This window comes from Leptopilina heterotoma, unplaced genomic scaffold (assembly GCF_015476425.1).
Source record: "Leptopilina heterotoma isolate Lh14 unplaced genomic scaffold, ASM1547642v1 Lhet_47, whole genome shotgun sequence".
Lineage (NCBI taxonomy): Eukaryota > Metazoa > Arthropoda > Insecta > Hymenoptera > Figitidae > Leptopilina > Leptopilina heterotoma.
The window spans coordinates 905631-927663 of NW_025111098.1; the positions used below are offsets into that span (position 1 = coordinate 905631).

Here is a 22033-nt window from a genome sequence, read left to right on the forward strand (position 1 = left end):
CAAGTGCTTCGTGAAGTGAATGTTAATTTAAATCCTGAATCTTACGTTTCGCATAAGATTAGAGACAGAGCAATATTTGACATAATATCCATATTTATTTTGTTAGGATAATTCATATACATTATGCGTTTGTTTTGCGCACTTGATCTAAAAATTACAAAAATCATCTATAGAAAACTTTTTTACAGTGAAAAAATGTTTTTATTACTTTCTGAAAATTGAATTGAATTGATTCGATTTTTAAAGGAAAATATAAACAAAAGCACGTATAAGTTTGCATAATAATTGTACGTCAGTTAAAGCGTCGATTTTAGCTGACTAAAAGAATTTAAAATCATCTATCTTCAGATTTTTTAGCCTTGACAGTAAGGTACCTATACTGTGTGTAACAACACAATCTACAGCTTTTAACATCCTATTTGCCTATATTTAAAGATAATAAAAATACTTAAAATTATTAATAAAATTATATTATTACATATAAGTATGTTTATTATTCCTATAGTTGCACTTTTCAAAGAATTTTTCTACATGGGTTACACTTATGAAATTATTAATTTAATACTCACTTTTTCACCACTATCACTTGGAAGGTAAAATGTTAGCACAGTGAGAAATGAAATTCCCATGCAAGGAATGATGATGTTAACGGTGTAGAACAGCGTTTTCCTTCTCATAGTGATGTTGAATGTAATATCCAAATAAGGCTCGTCGCAACATGTGTAAAATTTTTCATTTCTGGAAAAGACAATGTTTCATTTTTAGTTTTACATATTGCATACAAACTTGATAATATTTAACACATTATGGAAATTAGACTAAGAGCTCAATTTAAATGTACGCGAACGTAAATTAGCACTTAATCATGTATTAAGTTCAAATATAGTCATTTATTAGGTAACAGTAAAGTATTCTACATTCATACTTTTAAATACTCGATTTCTATTATAATATATACTTCTGAATTATAAATCATTGTTTTTAAATAAAATTTTTTTAATTAATTAATTCTGTCAAGTAACAGCATGTTTTAGTATAACGGACATTTTTTTAACTTGGCTTTCATTTCAACGCAATATTTTCTTCTCTTTAATCTAACAATATTTGGAAGCATGACATAAATATATATATATGTATTTCGTGAAAATAAAACAGCTTTAAAACTCTTGTATAATTTGAAAAGCGATTTAAAGCTTCACTGGGTTCTTACAAATATTTATTATTTTTCTTTAATTTAACAGAAATAAGTAAAAAAAAGTTTAAAACAAGTTATTTCAAAGTTCTAGAAATGACAACAATTTATTTTTCTACAGAGATGAAGGTTAAATAAATTTTAATTGCTTTTAATATTTACCTTACTGCTGGTACTTCGAGTATATCCCACTCAACTGACATATAGAACTCTGATAAATCGACACCAACATCCACAACGTTACTTCCAGATTTTTCGTCCATGTGTCTCAGGTCCACCTATATAATAAAACAGTTTATTATCAAAGGTAAGTTGAAAGTGTCGATTTTCAAAATTCAACAGTGCTTTATCCCCTTCATTATCTCGACATTCTAAATGTTTTAAATACTACACAGTTGCATTTGATTCATTGTGCTCGTGTCAACAAATGAACAGACTATTAAAGAAATCACTTGCAAATACGACTGATATTTAAATGAGAAGCTCGTTGGGAAAAATTGTATTCAAACATTTATGAAAAGTCCACCTCAGATTAAAACACACAAGAGCACAGTGAATTAGTTTTTCATTTAATATAGAGCCTAGTAAACACATACACTAATATTTTCAACGATCTTTCCTAAAAGGCATTAGTAACGTTTTTATTTTATTTCATTGAAGTAATTCTGTGGAGATCATTGTTATAAAGTATTTTAATTAAAACTTTAAATTATCAACATAATTCAATTATTTTTCAATTTAGTGAATGAATAATGAAAGTAAAATACACAATAAATGATGAATAATTGTATACCAGAAAACAATTGGATTTAAGAGTAAATAACACAAATAGAACAAAAGTAAAATTTTGCCAAAACTTTTTTTAAAGTTATGCATAAATAATATTAGGTTGCTGTTGCCTTGTAGGGAAATTCGTGGCATTTGCAGAACTCTAAATGCATTATTGCATTTAAATAAACTCTTTATAAACACATAGAAACAGGCTCAAACGATCACGGGCGTCCACTCAATCTCCAGGCAGCGTTGTCAAACAGTCGTAAACATTGCTTTACTAAAAACGACACGTTTTAGCTCTCTAACTATTTGCCGATAATTAACACAAATTTAAAATCACAATTATATCTGAGAAAATTAAACAAGTGATATTCTTTTCTCGTTACATTCCGAGATATATTACAGATGATTGTGTCCATCCCTTTCGCATTCTGAACAGTTTACTTCATCAGGACATTATTTTATAATATAATATCATTTTAAAAGAGAATTATAAATATTAAATTTGAAAAATATTTATACTATTTCAAAAAGAGTCATAAACATAAGTAAATGTAATTACTAAAATTAATTATTTTATAATTGTTATTAGTCTCTGGTACTCCAGATACTAATAGAAAAAACCCAGCTGAAAAAATTCTATAGAATTTTACTAGAATCATTCTATAGAATCATTCTACATGAATTCTAGTGAATATTCTATAGAATTTCACTAGAACGATTCTATAGAATTTCTACATTAATTCTGCTAAATTTTAGGGATTTTTAATTAGAAAGAATATAAATTTTGTGAAAAAATTTTTTTAATTAACATTATATTAGTGTATGGTTACTACAGGGCTCGAGCTAAATCCGTAAATACCGTAAAGGTCCGTAAAGTCCGTAATTTGATTAAAAAAAGGACGAAAAGTTCGTAAATTGTACGATATAATTTGGAAAATTTTAGAGAAATTACAAATGATTGCAGAAATTCAATTATTTTTAAAAGTAATAAAATTCTTGGCAGAAATTCAATTATGTTTAAAAATTTTTAAACATAAATTAACAATTTATTAACATAAATTAATAATTAAAATTTTTTTTTTCAATTTTTTAAATTCTTGTCAAAATTTCAATATCCGTTATAAATAATAACATTCTTTTCCGAAATTCAATTATTTGAAAACCTTTTAATAAAATTCTTTGCAAAATTTCAATTATTTTCAAAAATTTAATGATTTTCAATATATCTATTATTTTAATAAAATTTTCCAAAAGAATTCAATTATTTAAAAATTTTTTAATATAATTCTACGCAAATAATTAATTATTTTTATAAAATAATAAAAATTTATCAAAAAATTCAATTATTTAAAAATTTTTTATAAGCTTCTTCGCAATATAATTCAATTATTTTTATAAAAAATAAAATTATTACGGGAATTCAATTATTTTTCTAAATAATACAATTCTTATAAGAAATTCAATTATTTAAATTATATTATTATTATTTATTTTATTTTTAATTATTTAATTATTTAAATAATAAAACTCATCGCAGAATTTAAATTATTTTTTATAAAATTTTAATCGAATTCCTCGATAAATGTAATTATTATTAAAACTTTTATTAAAATTCGTCAGCCAAATTCAATTATTTAAAAATTTGATGATAAAATTCTTTATGAGAATACAAATTTTAAGAAACATTCAAATATTCAATAAATTATTTTTTTGTATTTAAATAATTGAATTCTAATAGAATTTTCTAATAAAAATTTATTTAAAAATGAATTTCAGTTGAAAACAAATGAATTTGAAAATTCTCATAAAACTTTTTCAAAAATTATTAAAAATAATGGATTTTTATAGAAAAATTTTAGTTTACACTAAAAAAAATTTTTATTTTGGAGAAGTTACAAATTATTGCAGAAATTCAATTGTTTTTAAGAGAAATATAATCCTTCGCAGAAATTTAATTATGTTAAATAATAGTAAAATTCTTCTTAGGAATTTAATTATTTTCAGAAATAATAAAACTCGATGCAGAATTTTAATTATTTTTATAACAATTTTAATCAAATTTCTCAAGAAAATGTAATTATTCTTAAAAAATTTATTAAAAATCGTCGAAAGAATTCAATTATTTAAAAATATGATGATAAAAATCTTTATGAGAATTGTATTTTAAGAAAAATTCAACAAAATTATTTATTTTTGTATTTAAATAATTAAATTCTAGTAGAATTTTCTAATAAAAATTGATTTGAAAATGAATTTCAGTTAAAATTTTAGATAATAATTGAATATTAAAACCAACATAGCGTGAATTTTTAGAAATTATTGGATTTTGACAATTTTCGAAGAACTTTTTCAAAAATTAATTAATTTAAAGAAATTTTATAAATTTTTTTAAAAATTTTAGTGAAAAATTATTAAAAATAATAATTGAATTGAAACGATGAAAATAATTTTGAAGAAGTACAATATTCTTATAATATAAAATAATTATTTTATCAATTTGCCATCTTTAATTTTTATGAAACATGAAGAAATCGATCACTCCGAGTCGAAGACTCGGAGTGATCGATATATATATCGATATCTTCATGTTTTATACACGGAGAGAAAAAACAAGGCTTTTCCCCGTGACTTCAATTCATGCCTTTTCAGGTAGCAGTTTCACCGGATTTCCCGATGAATTTCATGCGTTTAGCGGTTAGGTCACGCCTTAGCCCTAGAATCTCACCGGGAAAACCTGTGAGCGTCCTGCATTTTTACTGTGATAATTTTCACGCGTTAAATGCGTATTTTTTCATGGGGAAAAGCCTTGTTTTTTCTCTCTGTGTAGTTATGAAAAAATTTAATTTATTGTTTTAAGTAAAATATATTTTTTTTTGGTCCGAATTTTAAAATAATTTCAGTAGTTTTAGTTAAATGAATTATATATAATATATATTTTGTCATAGAAATCAAATGTAAAATTTAATTACACAATAATATAAAGTTGAAAAAAAATTTTCACGAAATTTATATTCTAATTAAAAATCTTTAAAATTTAGTAGAATTTATGTAGAAATTCTATAGAATCGTTCTAGTGAAATTCTATCGAATATTCACTAGAATTCATATAGAATGATTCTATAGAATAATTCTAGTAAAATTCTATAGAACTTTTTCAGCTGGGAAGGCATAATTTCACTAGATCAGACTTTAGTAGTCGTTCATATTATTTACATAAGTAATTATTTCTCTTTATTAGCAAAAGTAGTGAATTAGCTATTAATTTTGTGAAAAGAAATAACAAATTTGCCAATTTAAAAAAAGTGTTGTTGAAATCATAATCATGATAAAAAAATTTTTTTTAATTATATATGAAAATACACAATGTGAATTTTTCTAAGAGTAAAAATGTGCAAACAATACAATGAAATGTCATTTATAAGAAAAGATTGAAAAGAATACCAAAAAAATTGGAATTTATTTATCGTTGTTAAAGATTTATTTTGCTTCATGAAAGAATATCGAAAATCACTCAATTTTAATATTTTAAATAATGTCTTTCTAAATATAAAGAAATAAACAAAATATGTTGCAGGACATATAATATCGGTACGCAATATAAATAGTTTTCGACGTGTTAAAAACATTTTAAGTTTCCGAACACTGAAGGGTGTTAAATAATTCTTTTTGAGCTCGAGGGAGTTCATGCGAATAGTCGTATCAACTTGAATTTGAATCGATCGTCGGACGATGGGAATAAACTTTAAAAGAGAAGTTCAAATGCTCTCGAGCACACCAGCTATGCAGCTTAAAAATAGACATCAAAATTTTCCTATTCCCTCTTGAAAAGTTAGCATCACTTTAATATAGTTTCATCGAAGACTTCATATATTTGTCTATTTACTGTATTTCTTTATACAAAAACGATACGAATTTCTCAACTCCATTTTATTTCACAATTTACAATATAAAATATTTTATTTTTATTCTTGATACTAATATATTCAGTTAAAAATTTTTAGTATTCTAATCGTTATTAATTTAGTAAATTAAATATTTAGAAAAAATGTTATTATCTTAGATAATAAAATTAAACCTTCCACACACTTCCAAAATTATAAAATCATATTTCAATATCATTTTATTGAAACAAAAGACAATATTATGTTATTTTTAATTATTAAATATTGTCAGAGAGTTTTTTTTTATTATCGAAGAGCTATTTCTGGCTTAGGAGAGCAATCAAGTTTCGGGATTTGCATAAAATGTGATGAGGAGAGATCTCTTACGATGCAATATACATGATCCGAGTCGTGTCGTACTCTCGGTTTCTAAACCAACTTATAATGCAATAATCGAGCTCCTTCATTAATCAATAGCTTAAATTTTGCATAATCAATCAAAATTTGATTACCTCTTCCTTCATTTTTCTTTACGATAAGAAATCTTTCTTTATATTATTAATAGGGAAAGACTTTTCACATTATCTAAACAAGAAAATTTTATCTTAATATTTCAGAAATAATAAAAAACTGTAATTATTTATGAAAAGAAAAACAAAATATTTATCTACTCTAATTAGCAGATAAGTGAAACAAATTGTAAATAAATTTTGTTTTTAGCTTTATTACGGATCATGTCAAATCTTAATCTTTAAATCATAATTTTATGACAATAATAATAATTGATTTTTAGACTTTTCAATATGCTAACATTTTGATAAGGTTTCAAGAAAATTCAAAAACTTTTTTTTACCTGGACAATTGAGAAATTTTCCTCTATATATATTTGAGTTCAAGTTGAAGACAGAGTAAAACAATATAAGACCAAGTCTAAAATTATTATAAGTAATATGAAAATTGTTTTTAAAATTTGTTTAAGTTTCTCCGCTCTCAAGTTTTATGAAAAGAACTTGTAATATTTGAAACAAAATGGAAATGAAGAATGGTAGATTTGTACTTCTCAAATCCACTTGATAAAAATAACATTATTTTAGTTGATTTTCTATATTTATAACATTTATAACTTTTACGAAAAAACTATTATCAATGTAAGCATTAGATAATATTTTGCACCATCAGACATAGTTTTATTAAAAAAATGTCGTCTAGAAAATTAGTTGATATAGATGTGTTGACATTTAAAAATATTTTTTATCCCACATGCACAAAAATGGCGCTTTTAGATAGCTGACGACAGGGAGTAAATAAACATTCAAAAGATCACATGATCTAATAGTCATATTCTGTAAAAAATGAATTTTGATAAAGTACCTCCTGACATACTTCCTCTCAAATACAGCATGTCCAGCAAAATTTCTATCAAGAATGGAATAAAATTGAAGGTAGTTTTTATATTTATATGTAAATTTTTTATTTTGCAAAAAAAAGAGAAAAGAAAGTAAACGAAATATTTAGATTAAAGAATGGACAATTTCCATTTCAGTGATGAAATTTCTACAACAAACTGATTATATAAAATGTTAACCCTTTGAGGAGCACATTATTCATATGGACGGATTTTCTTTACAACTCATGTCTTAATATTTCTGGGGTCGCTGATTACGAATTTGAAGTTAGTTTTTAAAAATTCAAAATGGCGGATCCAATATGGCGGACATTTTTTTTAATTAATCGGATTCGCTTGAAAATGTTTACTCGGGGGTTTTTGGGGTTGCTGATTACGATTCTGATGTTAGTTTTTAAAAATTCAAAATGGCGGATTAAAGAGAACGCACTAAATTTAACTCAAAAATAATTATTTTCGTCAAAGATATTGAGGTTTTTAAAGGTGGGACGTATACGTCCCACCGCCCCTCAAAGGGTTAACTTTAGAAATATTCTCAATAATTTTGAATAGTTTAGAACAATAATTGCAGTTAGGTCAGAAATATACTACAAAAATATATATAATCCAACTTTATATCGTTGATTCAACTACAGTTATGTTATAACTTATTTAAACTCAATCCTCAACATATTCAACTCTGCTTCAGTAACTTTTCGCGTTAGGCACCCGCATATTTGATTTATTTCTTGAATTTAAAATTAATTGCTCTTTCCACTGCTGCAAATGCTCCAGAGGCCACTCAACAGGTATGCGGTTTTCAGCGATCATGAAATGTTCTTGTGAATTGGATAGAAATGTTTATATTAAGAGCAATTTTTATTTCTTTATTTCAAACATCAGACGTATTATCTTTAGAAATTATAAATATTATTTTCGTAAATTTGTATTCCTGAGAGAGATTACGAGTATCAGTGCTACTGATTGTGAGATTGTGAGAAAGACCGAGAAGAAAAGTAGCAAATTGTAAAAGTTATAATACAACCCATCTTCAAAAACACAGCTGTTTACCATTTTGACAGTGGGAAATAATTGAAGTAAAATTATTTTAAAAAATTTAGTTCTACTTAAAAGTATCCACTACATGAATGTATATATTGTAGGGTATAGTCTCTCCTAAATGTTAAACGATTAATACGAAATTTCTCTAGCTTAATTCTTCTTCTTCTAAACAACAAGAAGAAGAAGAAGAATTAAGCTAGAGAAATTTCGACTTCTGATGGAAAATAATAATTTAAAAATTCTATAAATTATGATGTTCTTTTCTAATGACTATACGTATAGTTTAACAAAAAGAGAAAATCAATGAAAACTAATTTATTATCGACACTGATCGATGGCATTAATGACGCAGCATGACTCCTCACAAATCTATAAAGAATTTCTGAACCCATCATTCTTTTCATTTTTCTATTCTGCTTTTTATGGAGAGTGATGCAAATAAATACCGTGATTTATTTTTTGTTTTACGCAAATTTTCAGCAAATATGAGTATTAAACGATCAAATAAATAAAACAAAAAAACTATTGAAAAGTATTGAAGCTCAATTTATGTGTTCATTTCATTAACACTTTGCTTTCTCATGAAAATTTCGTTTTAAATATTTTAAATTCTAATATTGTCATACATTACGACTCAATATCAAAATATCACAAAAATGAACTTTTTGTAATTTCTTTTCTTCAAAATTTCCAATTTTTAAAATGTCGATAATTTAATTCTAGACCGTATAAAGTTTAAAAATAGGTCATTTATTTTTAAAGCGAATTTTCAATAGACATAAAATATTTTAAAGTAAATGTCAATTCAATACCCAAGAGCCACAAAAAGTAACTTCTTTCAAAATTTCAATTTTTTAAACTGTAAATAACTTTAGCTAAAACGATCAAAAAATAATCAATAAGAGGTCAAAAGATGCCACTCAAAAACAGCTTTAAAAATAAAGAAAAGCTGCATTATAGACTTTAGAACATTTTTTAAAAATATGATTTTCTAAAGTCACAAAATCTAGTGAGAAAAAAATTATTACTTTGTTTGATGTCATCCTATTAAAAAAATGACAGGGTGTCTACTGGCCCTTGAAGTCCTTGAATTCCTGGAAATGTCCTGGAATTTGAAAAAATGTCCTGAAATGTCCTTAAATGTCCTGGATTTTGAACTTTTGTCCTTGAATTTTCCATATTTTGCTTTTCAATATTCAATAATTTAAAAATTTTACTTAAATTTAAAAAAATAATTTTTTGATCCATCAAAAAATAATTTTAATTTGTCATTTGATTAAAGAAACTGGTATCTAAAATATTGATTCTTAACTCTTTTTATAATAAAATAAATATTTTTGTTCAAGTAGGTTAATTTAAATTATTTTAATCGTAATATAAAATAATATTACACAGGGTTGCCATAAAATTTTATTTTTGTTTTTCCCTGACTTTTCCCTGATTTCCAGACAAATTTTCACTTTTTCCCTGAACGTGAAGAACATTAATAACTTCTTTTTTAAATAAATATTTCATCATTATTATTTTTCTATGGAAATTAAGATTCTCAAATTCAATTTCTTATGAAAATACTATAATAAAACATGAAAAAATTTAAGATGACAAAGTAATAAAATCATTATTTTATTTCATAAGAATATTGTAACTAAAAATTCAAATTTTCAAAGATTTTAATTTTAAACCTTTTCAAAATTCAATTATTTCTAAAAATTCACGCTATAATGTTTTTAATATTCAATTATAATTTAAAATTTTAAGTGAAATTCATTTTTTAATAAATTTTGATTAGAAAATTTCCCGAGAATTCAATTATTTAAATACAAAAATAAATAATTTATTCAGTAATTGCATGTTTTTTTAAAATTGAATTTTTATGAAGAATTTTATCAAAATTTTTAATAACAATTGAATTCTTTCGACGAATTTAAAAAAAAAATTGTAAGAATAAATGCAATTTTCTATTATTTTATTTAAAATTTTATAAAAATAATTGAAATTCTGCGATAAGTTTTGTTATTTATTAAAAATAATTGAATTCTTGCAACGAATTTTATTAAAAATCTTTTTAAAGAATTGAATTCCTGTAAAAAATTTTATTTATAAAAATAATTCAATTCCAGAAAAAAATATTATTATTTATGAAAATAATTAATTTCTTGTGAAGAATTTTATTCAAATTTTTTTAAATAATTGAATTTTTGCAGAATTTTTAAAAACTTTTTAAAAATAATTAAATTCTATTTAGAAATTTCATTAAAAAAATTGAAAATAATAAATTGAAATCTGACAAAGAATTGAAAAAAAATTTTTTTTTAATCATTGAATTCCTGTGAAAATGTTTATTTTAAAAAAATTGAATTGCTTAGAAGAATTTTATTTTTTACGAAAATAATTGAATTGTTTCGAAGAGTTTTACAAACATTTTTGACAATAATTGTATTTCTAGAAAAAATGTTGTATTTTACGAATATAATTGTATTCTATGACCGATTATAATAATAATAATAATAATATAATAATAATAATATAATAATAATATAATATAATAATAATATAATAATTATATAATAATAATATTATATAATTATATTATAATTTTTCAAATTTATAAAACATTTTATCAATAGTTTTAAAAATAATTGAATTCTCAAGAAAAAAAACAATTGATTTCTAGCGAAGAACTTTATTCAAATTCTTTTAAATAATTGAATTCCCATAAAAAATATATTATTTGTGAAAATAATGAATTCTTAAGAAGAAATGTATTGAAAACAATTTAATTGTATAGGAAAATTTTATTAAAATTGCAATTTAATGAACTAAATCTTGCAAAGAATGTTGTCATCATTTTTTCAAATAACAATTATTAAAAGAATTTTATTTCAATATTTTGAAATAATTGAATTTCTCAGAATACTTTTTTCGATTTTCTTTATATATTTGAATTCTTTTGAGAAACTTTATTAAAAAATTAAAAATAATTGAATTGATGTGAAGAAATTTATAAAAGAAATTGGTAAGTAATTGAATTCCTGTTAAATTTTTATTAAAATTTTGTTTAAATAATAGAATTTTTTTGGAAAATTTTATTAAAATAGTAGATATCAAAAATAATTGAAATGAGGAAAATTTTTGAAAATAATTGAAATTTTGCCAAGAATTTTATTAAATTTTTTGAAAATAATTAAATTTTGGAGAAGAATCTTATTATTTCTAAAAATAATTGATATTTGACAAGAATTTTTAATAATTTTTGAACAGAATTGAATTTATGCGAAGTTATTTAAAAGTTATTTAAAAAGAAATTATTGTCAAAAATAGAAAAAATTGATGGGTTTGTATTAGAATTCTTGGCAAGTTCATAGTTTATAATGCAAACAAAAAAGACACAAAAATTCAGAACTTTCCTATAAATTCTAAAAATTAAATTTTTTCCAGTACTTTTAGTAAAAATCCCCGACTTTTCCCTGAATTTCTTGACTTCCCTGACTTGTGGCAACTTTGGCAACACATATAAATGTCCTGGAAAAATAAGAAATCTGTCCTGGAATGTCCTGAAAATGTCCTGTAATTTTAAGTCATATTTTCAGTAGACACCCTGAAATGTTTATCATTCTCAAGTCTTAAATGTTTATTTCTTAAACAGTTTGATACATATAAGTTAAGAATATATTAATTCAATGGATTTTGTTATCAGTCTTAGTTAAAAATACAATTAAATAGAGATTACTTTAGCAAGCTAGCATTTCAGAACTGCAATAGGTCCGTCGTTCTCATAACAAACTGTAATTTAACTCCCAACAATAGAGTGGCGCGTCGCTCATTACGAATTCAGCTTCCTCTGTTCTGTCTAGACGATGCAACTCTCTCATACCCTTTTGCCTAGTTCCTGTCTATCTCTATATGCAATTTATTGCCATTCGCACTGTCCGCAGATTTTATAAAAGTAATAAAATATTTTCAAATTCCCGGCGAATAATCATATTTTTTTTAATTGTCGGATGTAGTTTAGGTGAATTCTTCCCTTGATGATTGAAAAAAATTTTATATTCGAATTAAAAAAGAACATTTTTTGAAACCGAAATCTGTAAAATTTTGTTTTAATATTTCGAAGTCACATACTTATGTTCAATTAGGAATGTATAAAATAACAGTTTAGATACAATTCTTCATCTTGTTCTTCTAGAGCTACTAAGAAACAAAATGAACGCATTGGTAAGAATGGAAAAACAACTTTTTTAATTATTGTAACAAAAAGACGTGTCTCAGTAACCGAAACTCTTCCAAAAAAACCAAAGAACAGGTACTTGAGTACATATTTTTTAAAGATAATATTGATTCAGCTCAAACGCTTTTCTCTATAGTTTTGTGAATGTTATCTCGATTCTTGAACTGTACAAGTTTGTCCTCAAGCTTTGGGACCAATTTCAAGTTTCAGATTTCGCACTGAACCGACATTTTCGTGTACTTTGTATCTTATCCCTTTAGGATTGTTTCGCCTTCGTTTATTTATTTTTCAACTTTAGAAGCTCGCTGTCAGATACAGGTATTCTTACAAAGAGGTAAGAACAGCCTTTCCGGAGAATGTAGGTTAAAGTTGTAACCTTTAAAACTTTTTGTAGCACTTTTTACATCGTAATTTTTTATTTATGACTGACTATAACATCAGCGGAGTAAGACTGGTGCAAAGCAGAAAAACGAGAACTTGTGACAAATAGAAAGTAATCCCGAGAATATAGGAAAAATGAGAGTCGAGAAGAATCTCAACGTTTCTTACTTTCCGGTGCACACTTCGACTTTAAAGTTACACTTTTCACATTTTATAGCATTAAAGCCATTTTTAAGCCAGGGCACTGATAACACACTCTATGTTTATTATTGACTCGCGTACACCCATTAAATCCACTTATGATGGGATTTTTATTACAATCATCAATTTGCTACTATAAAATAATAATTTGTCTTTTGATGATTATTTACCTTAAAGGCGAAAATTGATGAAAAATAATATACAAATTCATATTTTTACGTTTTACTAAATTTTTGGATGTATCACTATTTTCCAAGTCAATATCTATGAATAGATGCAGCGATGATATAGGCTTTTGAGAAAGATTATCCTTTAAACAATAAAATTGGACAGGTCTACAAAACATACTATCAGAAAGATTCGTAAGATACTCAGGAATCTTATTGATTGGTTTTGAGTGTTGATACATATTTCTAAAAATTTAAATTCACTTAAAGTTTTTGAAAATTTTTTGCAGAAGCAGTGTTTTTATTGATATGAGATATATCTTTATTGTGAGGAAGAAAATATTAAATTTATCTATGTGAGAAAAATATTTTACATTTAAGTGTAGATGTATAAGCTCAGTACAGCGATGATAAGTCGAATGAGAAACGAGTCAAGAATAATCTAATAGCATACAGAAGACGAAAAGAGCGAGCGCATAAGGTGACTCTGTAGACGAATGAAAAGCTCACGTAACCGCAAACGTGCCTGACTAATGTGGGTCCCATCATTAAAAGTCAGAGTCAGTAGTGATAGAAGTCAAGTTGTGACAAGCGATGAAACAAATGTGCTAGAATGAGTCTCTAAAGGTAAGGTTAACGTAGAGGCGAGAGTCGATTAAGTTGTAGAGAGAGAATGCAGAGGATCGTTTCTCATGCATCTTATCATCACTACATTGCGATTCCTTACTGAAAATTCCTGCGCTGTAGTAGAAATCCACAATGGAACCTATACTGTGGGATCCTATACGAAATCTGATGATTTCGTAAAGCGTAAAGATGAGTGGAGTAGGTATACTTCCAAATCCTTAATTAACAAAGTCAACATCAAAACAATTTCTTATATCGCTAGTGTTTTTCCACATTGATGGAAATTCAACCACATTAATTAATTAATTGCCAAGTTGATTTGGAACATTATCCCATACAGTCGTAAAAATTACAAAAGGCTATAATGTCAAATTACCTTTTAATAGGATTTAGATTCAAGTATAGAATCAATTACGCTAGCTAATTGTAAGGAAGTGGAATATCCATGTTTAAGACAAGATGTCCGTTCATTGTTTTGTGCTGGATTTAGTCTTATTAAAAATTTACGTGATTAAAACAAATCGCGAAAACACTTTACTGACTTCAAGGATTACGAATCAAAGCGATTCGTAAATTTGTCTCAACGTCAAGACCGAAATAAGTATCACTTTAATCGAGAAATCCTCCAATGCTTTTAAATTTTCACTCGACTGATCTCTTTTACACAATCGTCCATAATTGAGTGTACACTTATACATCGACTGCTGTCAGAAACACAACTTTCTTTCAACTGTGATAAATTGTCAGAAAATGAAGCTATAGAGAAATTGAGAAAACATATTTAGAAACCTTATTAAATTTCCAAACATGAGCTTTATTCTATTGTAATATTATTAATGTATTATTTTAATGTTTGTTTAAATTACAAAAATAGTAAAAGTTGAGCTTACGATTTAAAATTTTTTCATAGATTTAATCATATGTTAAATAGAATCACATTAATTTCAGTGTGATAATTGAAATTTCTACCCTAAAAGGTTTTAAATACTAATGCGTATTTAATTAGTTTGAGAAATTGCTAAGGTCAGATATGGGTATAAGTATAAAACAGTGCTTTATATATCTTTCTCAAATTCATGAGTTAGCGATAAATCGGACTAATGAATTTTAAGCCGGAACAGCAACGCTCGATCAAACGATTATCGAGCGACCCACATTTCGGCTTTGATTTTCGAATGGAATTCGAAAAAGTATATGCAATCTACCCGCACACTCAATGTGTAGAAAACGAGTAGGTAAATGTAATTTATAAGTAATTAACTTGACAAAAAAGTTTTAGTAATATTACCTTTAATTATCAACATAAATCTTGTTCTTGAACTATTGTCAATATTTGCTTCAAGCTACGAATTTCCAGTTGCTCACGTGTTGTGAATTTTCTACATGCTTTATGTGTGTGTGTGGTAGAATCCGAACATTGTCCATATTTAGGGCACGCATTTCAAGCGCACCGAATGGTTGGACAGAGATAGTTTATCGATGAAGTTTCTCTATTCCCCCTTCACAGAGTATGCATTGTGACAAGAATAATTAAAGAGCAAACATCTTAGCAAGTTCATTTACTTAAAAAACTCCATTCTTTAAGAAAAAGATTACTCGTACATATATACTTAATATGTAAACCACATTTTTAAATTTATTCCATTTTAGAACTGAACTAAATTTTGCTTTTACAAGTAAGAACAATTTATTTTAGTTTTATTTAACATTATTACGAAGAAATATTAATTTTTTTATTTGTAAAATAGCCCACGGTATAAATCCATTAAAGGGCACTACATAATAATACAAATTGGTAGAAATACAGAGCTGAAAGTAAAGATAGTATATTTTTTAAAAGTATAATTATCAAAAGAGTTGAGAAAGGGGTGGTGGTGTATCTATAATTTTAATCGAATAATAATTAGTAAAAAAGAATTATCTAATAGGCTTAATGTATAATCTAAAAATACTTTTTAAAAGTTCTTTTGCGTTCTGTTATTTAAATCGACGATTTGTTCAGAGCGTGAGTTCATGAGATTAATTATGTTACACGTTGCATGTATTAGTGCTGTAAAACCAGTAGCAGATCTGGGCATAGCTAAGGAAAATGGTTGATGATAGTGCGAAATTGTTCTAGGTACCCTGAGATCTATATAATTCAAAAGGTTTGAGCAAGAGATAGTGTTATTAAGTAATTTAAATATGAACATAGTTTTTCTACCGGTTCAGAAATTTGGTTTGAATGTTCGGATTTTTAATTTTATTTGTCGTTTGGGATTTCTGATTCAAAGTTAAGCTTTTCCTTTCCTTTGCTCCCTAACCCGTTTTAGTGCAATCAATATGTAAAGATGCCGAACGGATTGCAAGTTTTTATTTTTATTTGTTATTATAATAAATGAAAACGATATTATTTAACTTTAATTAAATCAAATAATAATAAAATGTTAAACAATTGAAAACAGCTTTACAGTTGTTTTACTCAAACATATTTTAAAATACAATACGTTAATCATCAGAAAAATGTCCCTAAAATACAAAGTAACTAATTAAAAATGTAATAAAACGCAAATTAATCCACTGGAAAAGATTTCCTGGAATTTTCGCGAAATTATTCCAACAGTGGTTTTTAAGCATTCTCGGTAATGGTTTCCGGGATATTTCCGAAAGAGATTTCCTGAGATTTTTAGTTTCTGTGTCAACATTTTCTGGGAAAATACTTCATCAGTCTGACATTTACAGTTTTTATATAAAAACTATAATTAAAAGAACCGATGATCTAATTAATTGTCGTCATTCTCTCATCCTCGAAACGAAATAAAATCCCGTGTGGAAATTAAATTAACGCTAGCTGTAACTTGGTCGCTGATCGAGCTGTGGAAAGGGTGCTCAGGTGGGAATTGGGTTAGCGGAACGTCACGGTGCTTTCTTTAAGTGTTATCTAGACGATTTCCGAGAGTTTTCGGTTTATTAATAATAAAATATTTTCGAAAATTATTTTCCTAAATATCTACTACATATTCTAATGTAGCTAGACAACGTCATACCAAAATTTTCGTTTACTTTTCTTGTTTTGAAAAGCGAATTTAGAAATTTGCTAACCTAGGAATTTTTGAATTTGGAAAAGTGCAATGAAAACTCTTTACACAGCGAAATTGCCTCTATTGCATGGTTATTTACCACCTGAACCAAACAGTGCGGTATGGTTTAACAATAAACTGTCAATCCGAATCTGCAGGCGGTTGTCAATATCATGATACCTAGAGACTCTTTTTTATTACTTTAGAATCGATAAGTTTCAACAACATACAAATGCTTTAAAATGCAATCAAATTTGATTCAAAATTGTCACTTGGGGGTATTCTGGTGTCAAGTTAAATACAAGAAGTTGTATTGGCTGTTAAACCAAAACATCTAAATATGCAACATTTTATATTTTTATCTTTTATATACATATACATGTATAGGTTTAACAGAGTTTCATATATTCACCCTCACATTTTCTGTGTTTACACTTAACGGTTGAGTCGTAAACTTTTGATGGTTTCAGTTTCGCTCTAAAACATGAATTAAAGAACCTCTAACAAAAGAGAACCCAGGATGTATTATACCGATCCACACCAGTTGGCTTTAGTTTTCCAGAGAAATCCAAAACCATCAAACTGGAGCGAAAGCAAAAAAAAAAAAATGTAAAGATTTACAACATTAAGTTACAATTGAATATAATGCGAGAATATATTTATCTTCTCGCGAAACAAAATCTGTACTATCCTTCGTAGTACATTTAAACGTTTCAGTAAATTTATTGTGTAATAAGATTTTATTTGGGTTAAATAAACTCTTCCTATGTGTGAAAATTGTAGACCATAAATTTGTAACAACGATAAAACCATGGCAAATTTAAGTGCAAAATAATGTAATTTGTGATACTGTTTTGCTCACGTTCTTTTACATTTAAAATATATTGTATACATCAGGTGTTTTTGTCATCATTGTTGAAAATGTACTTACAAGCAGGTGTTTTAACTAACTACAGAGCTTGTGATGTAAAATTTTGTTTGAAAAAAGGCAAGTTAAAATTAATTTTAATAAAACTTTTTATATTTTTTTAATGTTTTTTAAAATTATTAATCATGCATAAAAGATATACACACATCTGGATAGCTGCTCATGTAATAATCTTGAAATTATAATAAAGATTATAATTCCATAATGTTATAGGAATTTGAAAAATTTTAATAACTTGATATAAGGAACAAAAAAATTAAAAACAATACATTTTTAGAACATATATGTGACAGCAGTTCCAAGTGTTGTTCATACTTCAGATACTTTTTGGCTAAAATATTATTTTGTAGCCTCTTTAAGGGCGTACATTAAGCCTTTCGGGCACGCAAAGCACAATATGCTGACTACTTGACAGATCAAGACATAAAATTTTTAATTGATACTTAACTGTATAACAAATAATACTAATGAACAATTATGTCATTCTTTGAATTGTGTGCTGTGTACATAAATGTATGTATATCCACTTGTGTGCTTACAATGTTCAGTAATGCTACTAAAATTAATTTTATTTTTATTTATTGTTTAATAATTTATGGAGCAAAATTTACTTTTGCTAATTTTAAGATATAAAAGCTGTGCGGAAAGTATTTGTGAAAATTAGAAAAGGGTTTAAAGAGTAAGGATTCATGTTAAAGCAGTTTTAAAAAGTATTGTAAATGAATTTATAGATTTTTATAATTTTGACTCGGGAACCTTTTTTTATAAAGCTGAAAAATATTCTTTATTTGAGTCGAAAATGAGAAACCCTGATTTTTGTTAGTATTCAACTTGAAACTACCGCTGATGTGAATATTTGCGCAGCATTCCAAAGTACTCAATGTGTAATCACAATTTGCTTTGATTACTTCGTGTAAAATTTAAAATGTGGTTCCTAATAAAGGATAGCAGATTGAGTGAGTTTGCGCCATTTGCTCAAGTTGATAAGCAGTTTAGAATCCATACTGGTTAAGTCCTCTCAAATTGGACTTTTTAACCCGAAATTCAGGGGGTTTAGAACTATGCGTAAATTGTATTAATTTTAGAAATTTTTTCTTTCAAGCGAATAAAAGAACAAACTCTCATCAAGAGAAATCATTAGAACTTATTGATATTTTCAAATATTGGAACTGTTGCTAACATTTGGAAAATTGTACAGAAGATTATCATTTAAAAGAAATTATGCTGTACAACACAGACGCTATGTTGGATATTTTAAAAGATGGTGATTTTAATGAATTATTTAATTAATAGAGTTATATTTTGTTTGTTACTTATTCTTTCTTTATTTTTCTTTAATTAACTTTATTTAAACAAGAGAGGCTGTTAATAATCTGTTTTTTGTGAGTCTAAAGTACGAAAAAGAATTGGTTGGGAAAATGGAAAAACTTTGCGTTATAACCACAAAAATTCACGAAGAATCTGAAATGAAGGTGCAAATAAACAGAAAATGTACAAAAGTGAATGAAAAAAGTAACGTCGATTTTTGTGTACGTGTTCAGTTGAAGCGTTGCGTCGAAAGAACATTGCCGCAAATATATATTACCATGGCAACATTAATTTATCGCGAAAAGTAAGTTTAAAATACTCGACTTTAAAAAATATGAAAGTAAAATATAAAAAAGTATAAAGTTAATTACTTTATTGATTTATGTGTTAAATGCAATTCAATATAGAAAATTAGTTGTATAACACTAATATTTAATGCTATATATTGTTTTATTTTTTATGGCGAACAATAATTTTTAAAATAAATAAGAAGTAAAGTAGAAGTATATTTTTAGGACTGTACAATCTTATAAGCTTTTCATGCATTAATGCAACATATACATATTTTATTTTAAAACACGTTTAATAATTAAGCATTTAAAAAGTAATTTTCAAAACATTTCTTACTTTTGTTTTCTAATTAAAAAACGCGAATAATTTAGATTTAAAATGCTTTGTGAATCTAAAAAATAATGTTAAGCAATGTGTTTTTAATTAACCTTCTGCCGTTGCTAATTTACATCCATTCCATCGCCAATGACTGTAAATCCTGTATAGTCTCTACCAGATGTCTAATATGAAATTTTTTTACCATGACTATTGTTAGCAACAGCAGAGAGTAAAAACAAAAATAGTTCTTGCACTAGGGAGCAAGTGTAATGAGTGTTAAGCAACATATCTTTCTAACATCAATGGATCCGATATTAAATTCAGTCCTGTGCGCTTCCTATTCAAATCCAGAAATTAAGATATTGATAGGATGTCACTAAGGCATCCTACGGATATTATAAGTTACGAATATCTTGAATATCCGGATGCTGTTAGGGCTGATACATATTTTTTGTGGTAGCAGGTACTATGCTTGTGTAGAAAACTATGCAAAACAGGACACTTCTTACAAAGGTGAATTATTATATAATTTACAAAAAGCGGTGCATTATGTAACATGAGACCATTATTATGGTAAGAAGTTAGTCGCCCATGGAAAAGGTATAAAATGTATTTGTGTTCTTTTTAAAAACTCTTAGCACAATTTTTGTGAACAATTTTCAAACTAGTGTTTCGTACTGACTTTTATTAAACAGTTTGTTACAAGATATTGTGTGGATATCCAAATAAATACACATTAAGATGTATAAATATTATGGGTAGTAATGGTGACGTTGTAATTTGTCGGACATTTTTCCGTAAAATATGTAATAAAAATGATATTTTATAAAAAAAAAGATCCAAATATGATATTTAAGAGCAATAATTAGCAAAAGTTTAAAAATGTTTTAAATTAATTATTAGATATTGCTTGGATATAAAAGAAAACTTGAAGTATTGTAATTGACTTGTTGATTGTTTCATGTCTTCATGACCGGGCATTAGTCATTGTCTGTCCAAAGATACCAGGATAGGCTTTGTTTAATTCTATTTTGTATAATTTATTTATGTACTTCAATTTATAATTCTTCATACAACCTGTCTCTAATAAATTTTAAACATTTCTCATTCTCATCAAAGAAGAAGGTATGCTTCTTTACATCTTAATTATTCTTTCAGAAAGTGTGATCGGTGACTCTAATTATCTAACAGTCCAAGACAGATATCTAAATGTTCGTGACAATAGGACGTCTATTCCCACGAGAGTAATATGGGTAAAATGTCAGAGCCAGAGAAATGCTCTTATAAGGCAATTTATTTTAAATTGTCCAAATGCAAGTATACAATTTTTATTTTATTAAATAAAATAATATAAAGTGAATTAATATTTTTTCCCAGGTAATACCAAAACAGTTTACAAAATTATTATTAGATTATTTATTAAAGGAAGCTATAATCGAAATTTGTAATTAAAAAGTATTTCACTTTACAAATAATAAAACTTAAATTTTACATGCACAAGACACGAGAACATTATCCTTCTATGTATATCAAATATTTTTCATGTTTGGTTGAAGACTTGCACTAACAATTTCTGAAGTTTTTAATGCATCTTCAACTAAAAATTATGTTTTCTTTCTTCTTAACAGTGGGAAATAAAAAAATGAAAAACGCATAACTTATATCTTGTTTTAATTTCATAAACGTCGTTAAAATTCGGTCTTAAACTTGCTAAAAAAGTTTTTCGAGTTTCTGAGCATGAATAAGAACAAACTACATGTCATTGGTTTGAAAGACATGGCGCTGCTACATACACGAATTCACACTTACATTTTATGCTACTTTAGGTTCTCATCACGTCACGAAATATATATGTGAAAATTCTAGCTAAACCGAATCGAAAATTCTCTCCAAATCAATTTCAAGATTAAATAGGACAAGAACGGAAACAAGTTGGCACACCCTATTTAAGAAGTGCACAACAGCTATAGGTACTCTGGAAGCCTGTTTCTTATGCCGAATGGTTGGTTACCTAGTATTCCCATGCGATTTGCTTTTCGTGCCAAAATCAGAAAAATTTTATGGCACATTGTTCATAAAGATGCTAAGAGACCAGTATTATTTTTTCGTCCCCTTACATTATAAAGAAAGTGTCTTTCCTTCAGTTGAATAAATAAAAAATAAAATACTTATTATTAATAACCCACAAGGCATAAATTTTTGCATGCAGCTTGACACAAATTATACCAA

General features: G+C 26.2%; 1 protein-coding gene across 1 annotated transcript in view; it reads right to left on the bottom strand.

Moving 5' to 3' along the window:
- Positions 1-22033, bottom strand: part of LOC122507381 (acetylcholine receptor subunit alpha-like) — a 210354-nt gene that overhangs the window by 46730 nt on the left and 141591 nt on the right. The window contains exons 6-7 of the mRNA XM_043620051.1: positions 1355-1470; positions 570-738 (exon numbers count right to left, since the gene is read on the bottom strand). Coding sequence (XP_043475986.1) covers positions 570-738; positions 1355-1470 — 285 coding nt within the window. The remainder of the gene's footprint in view (positions 1-569; positions 739-1354; positions 1471-22033) is intronic.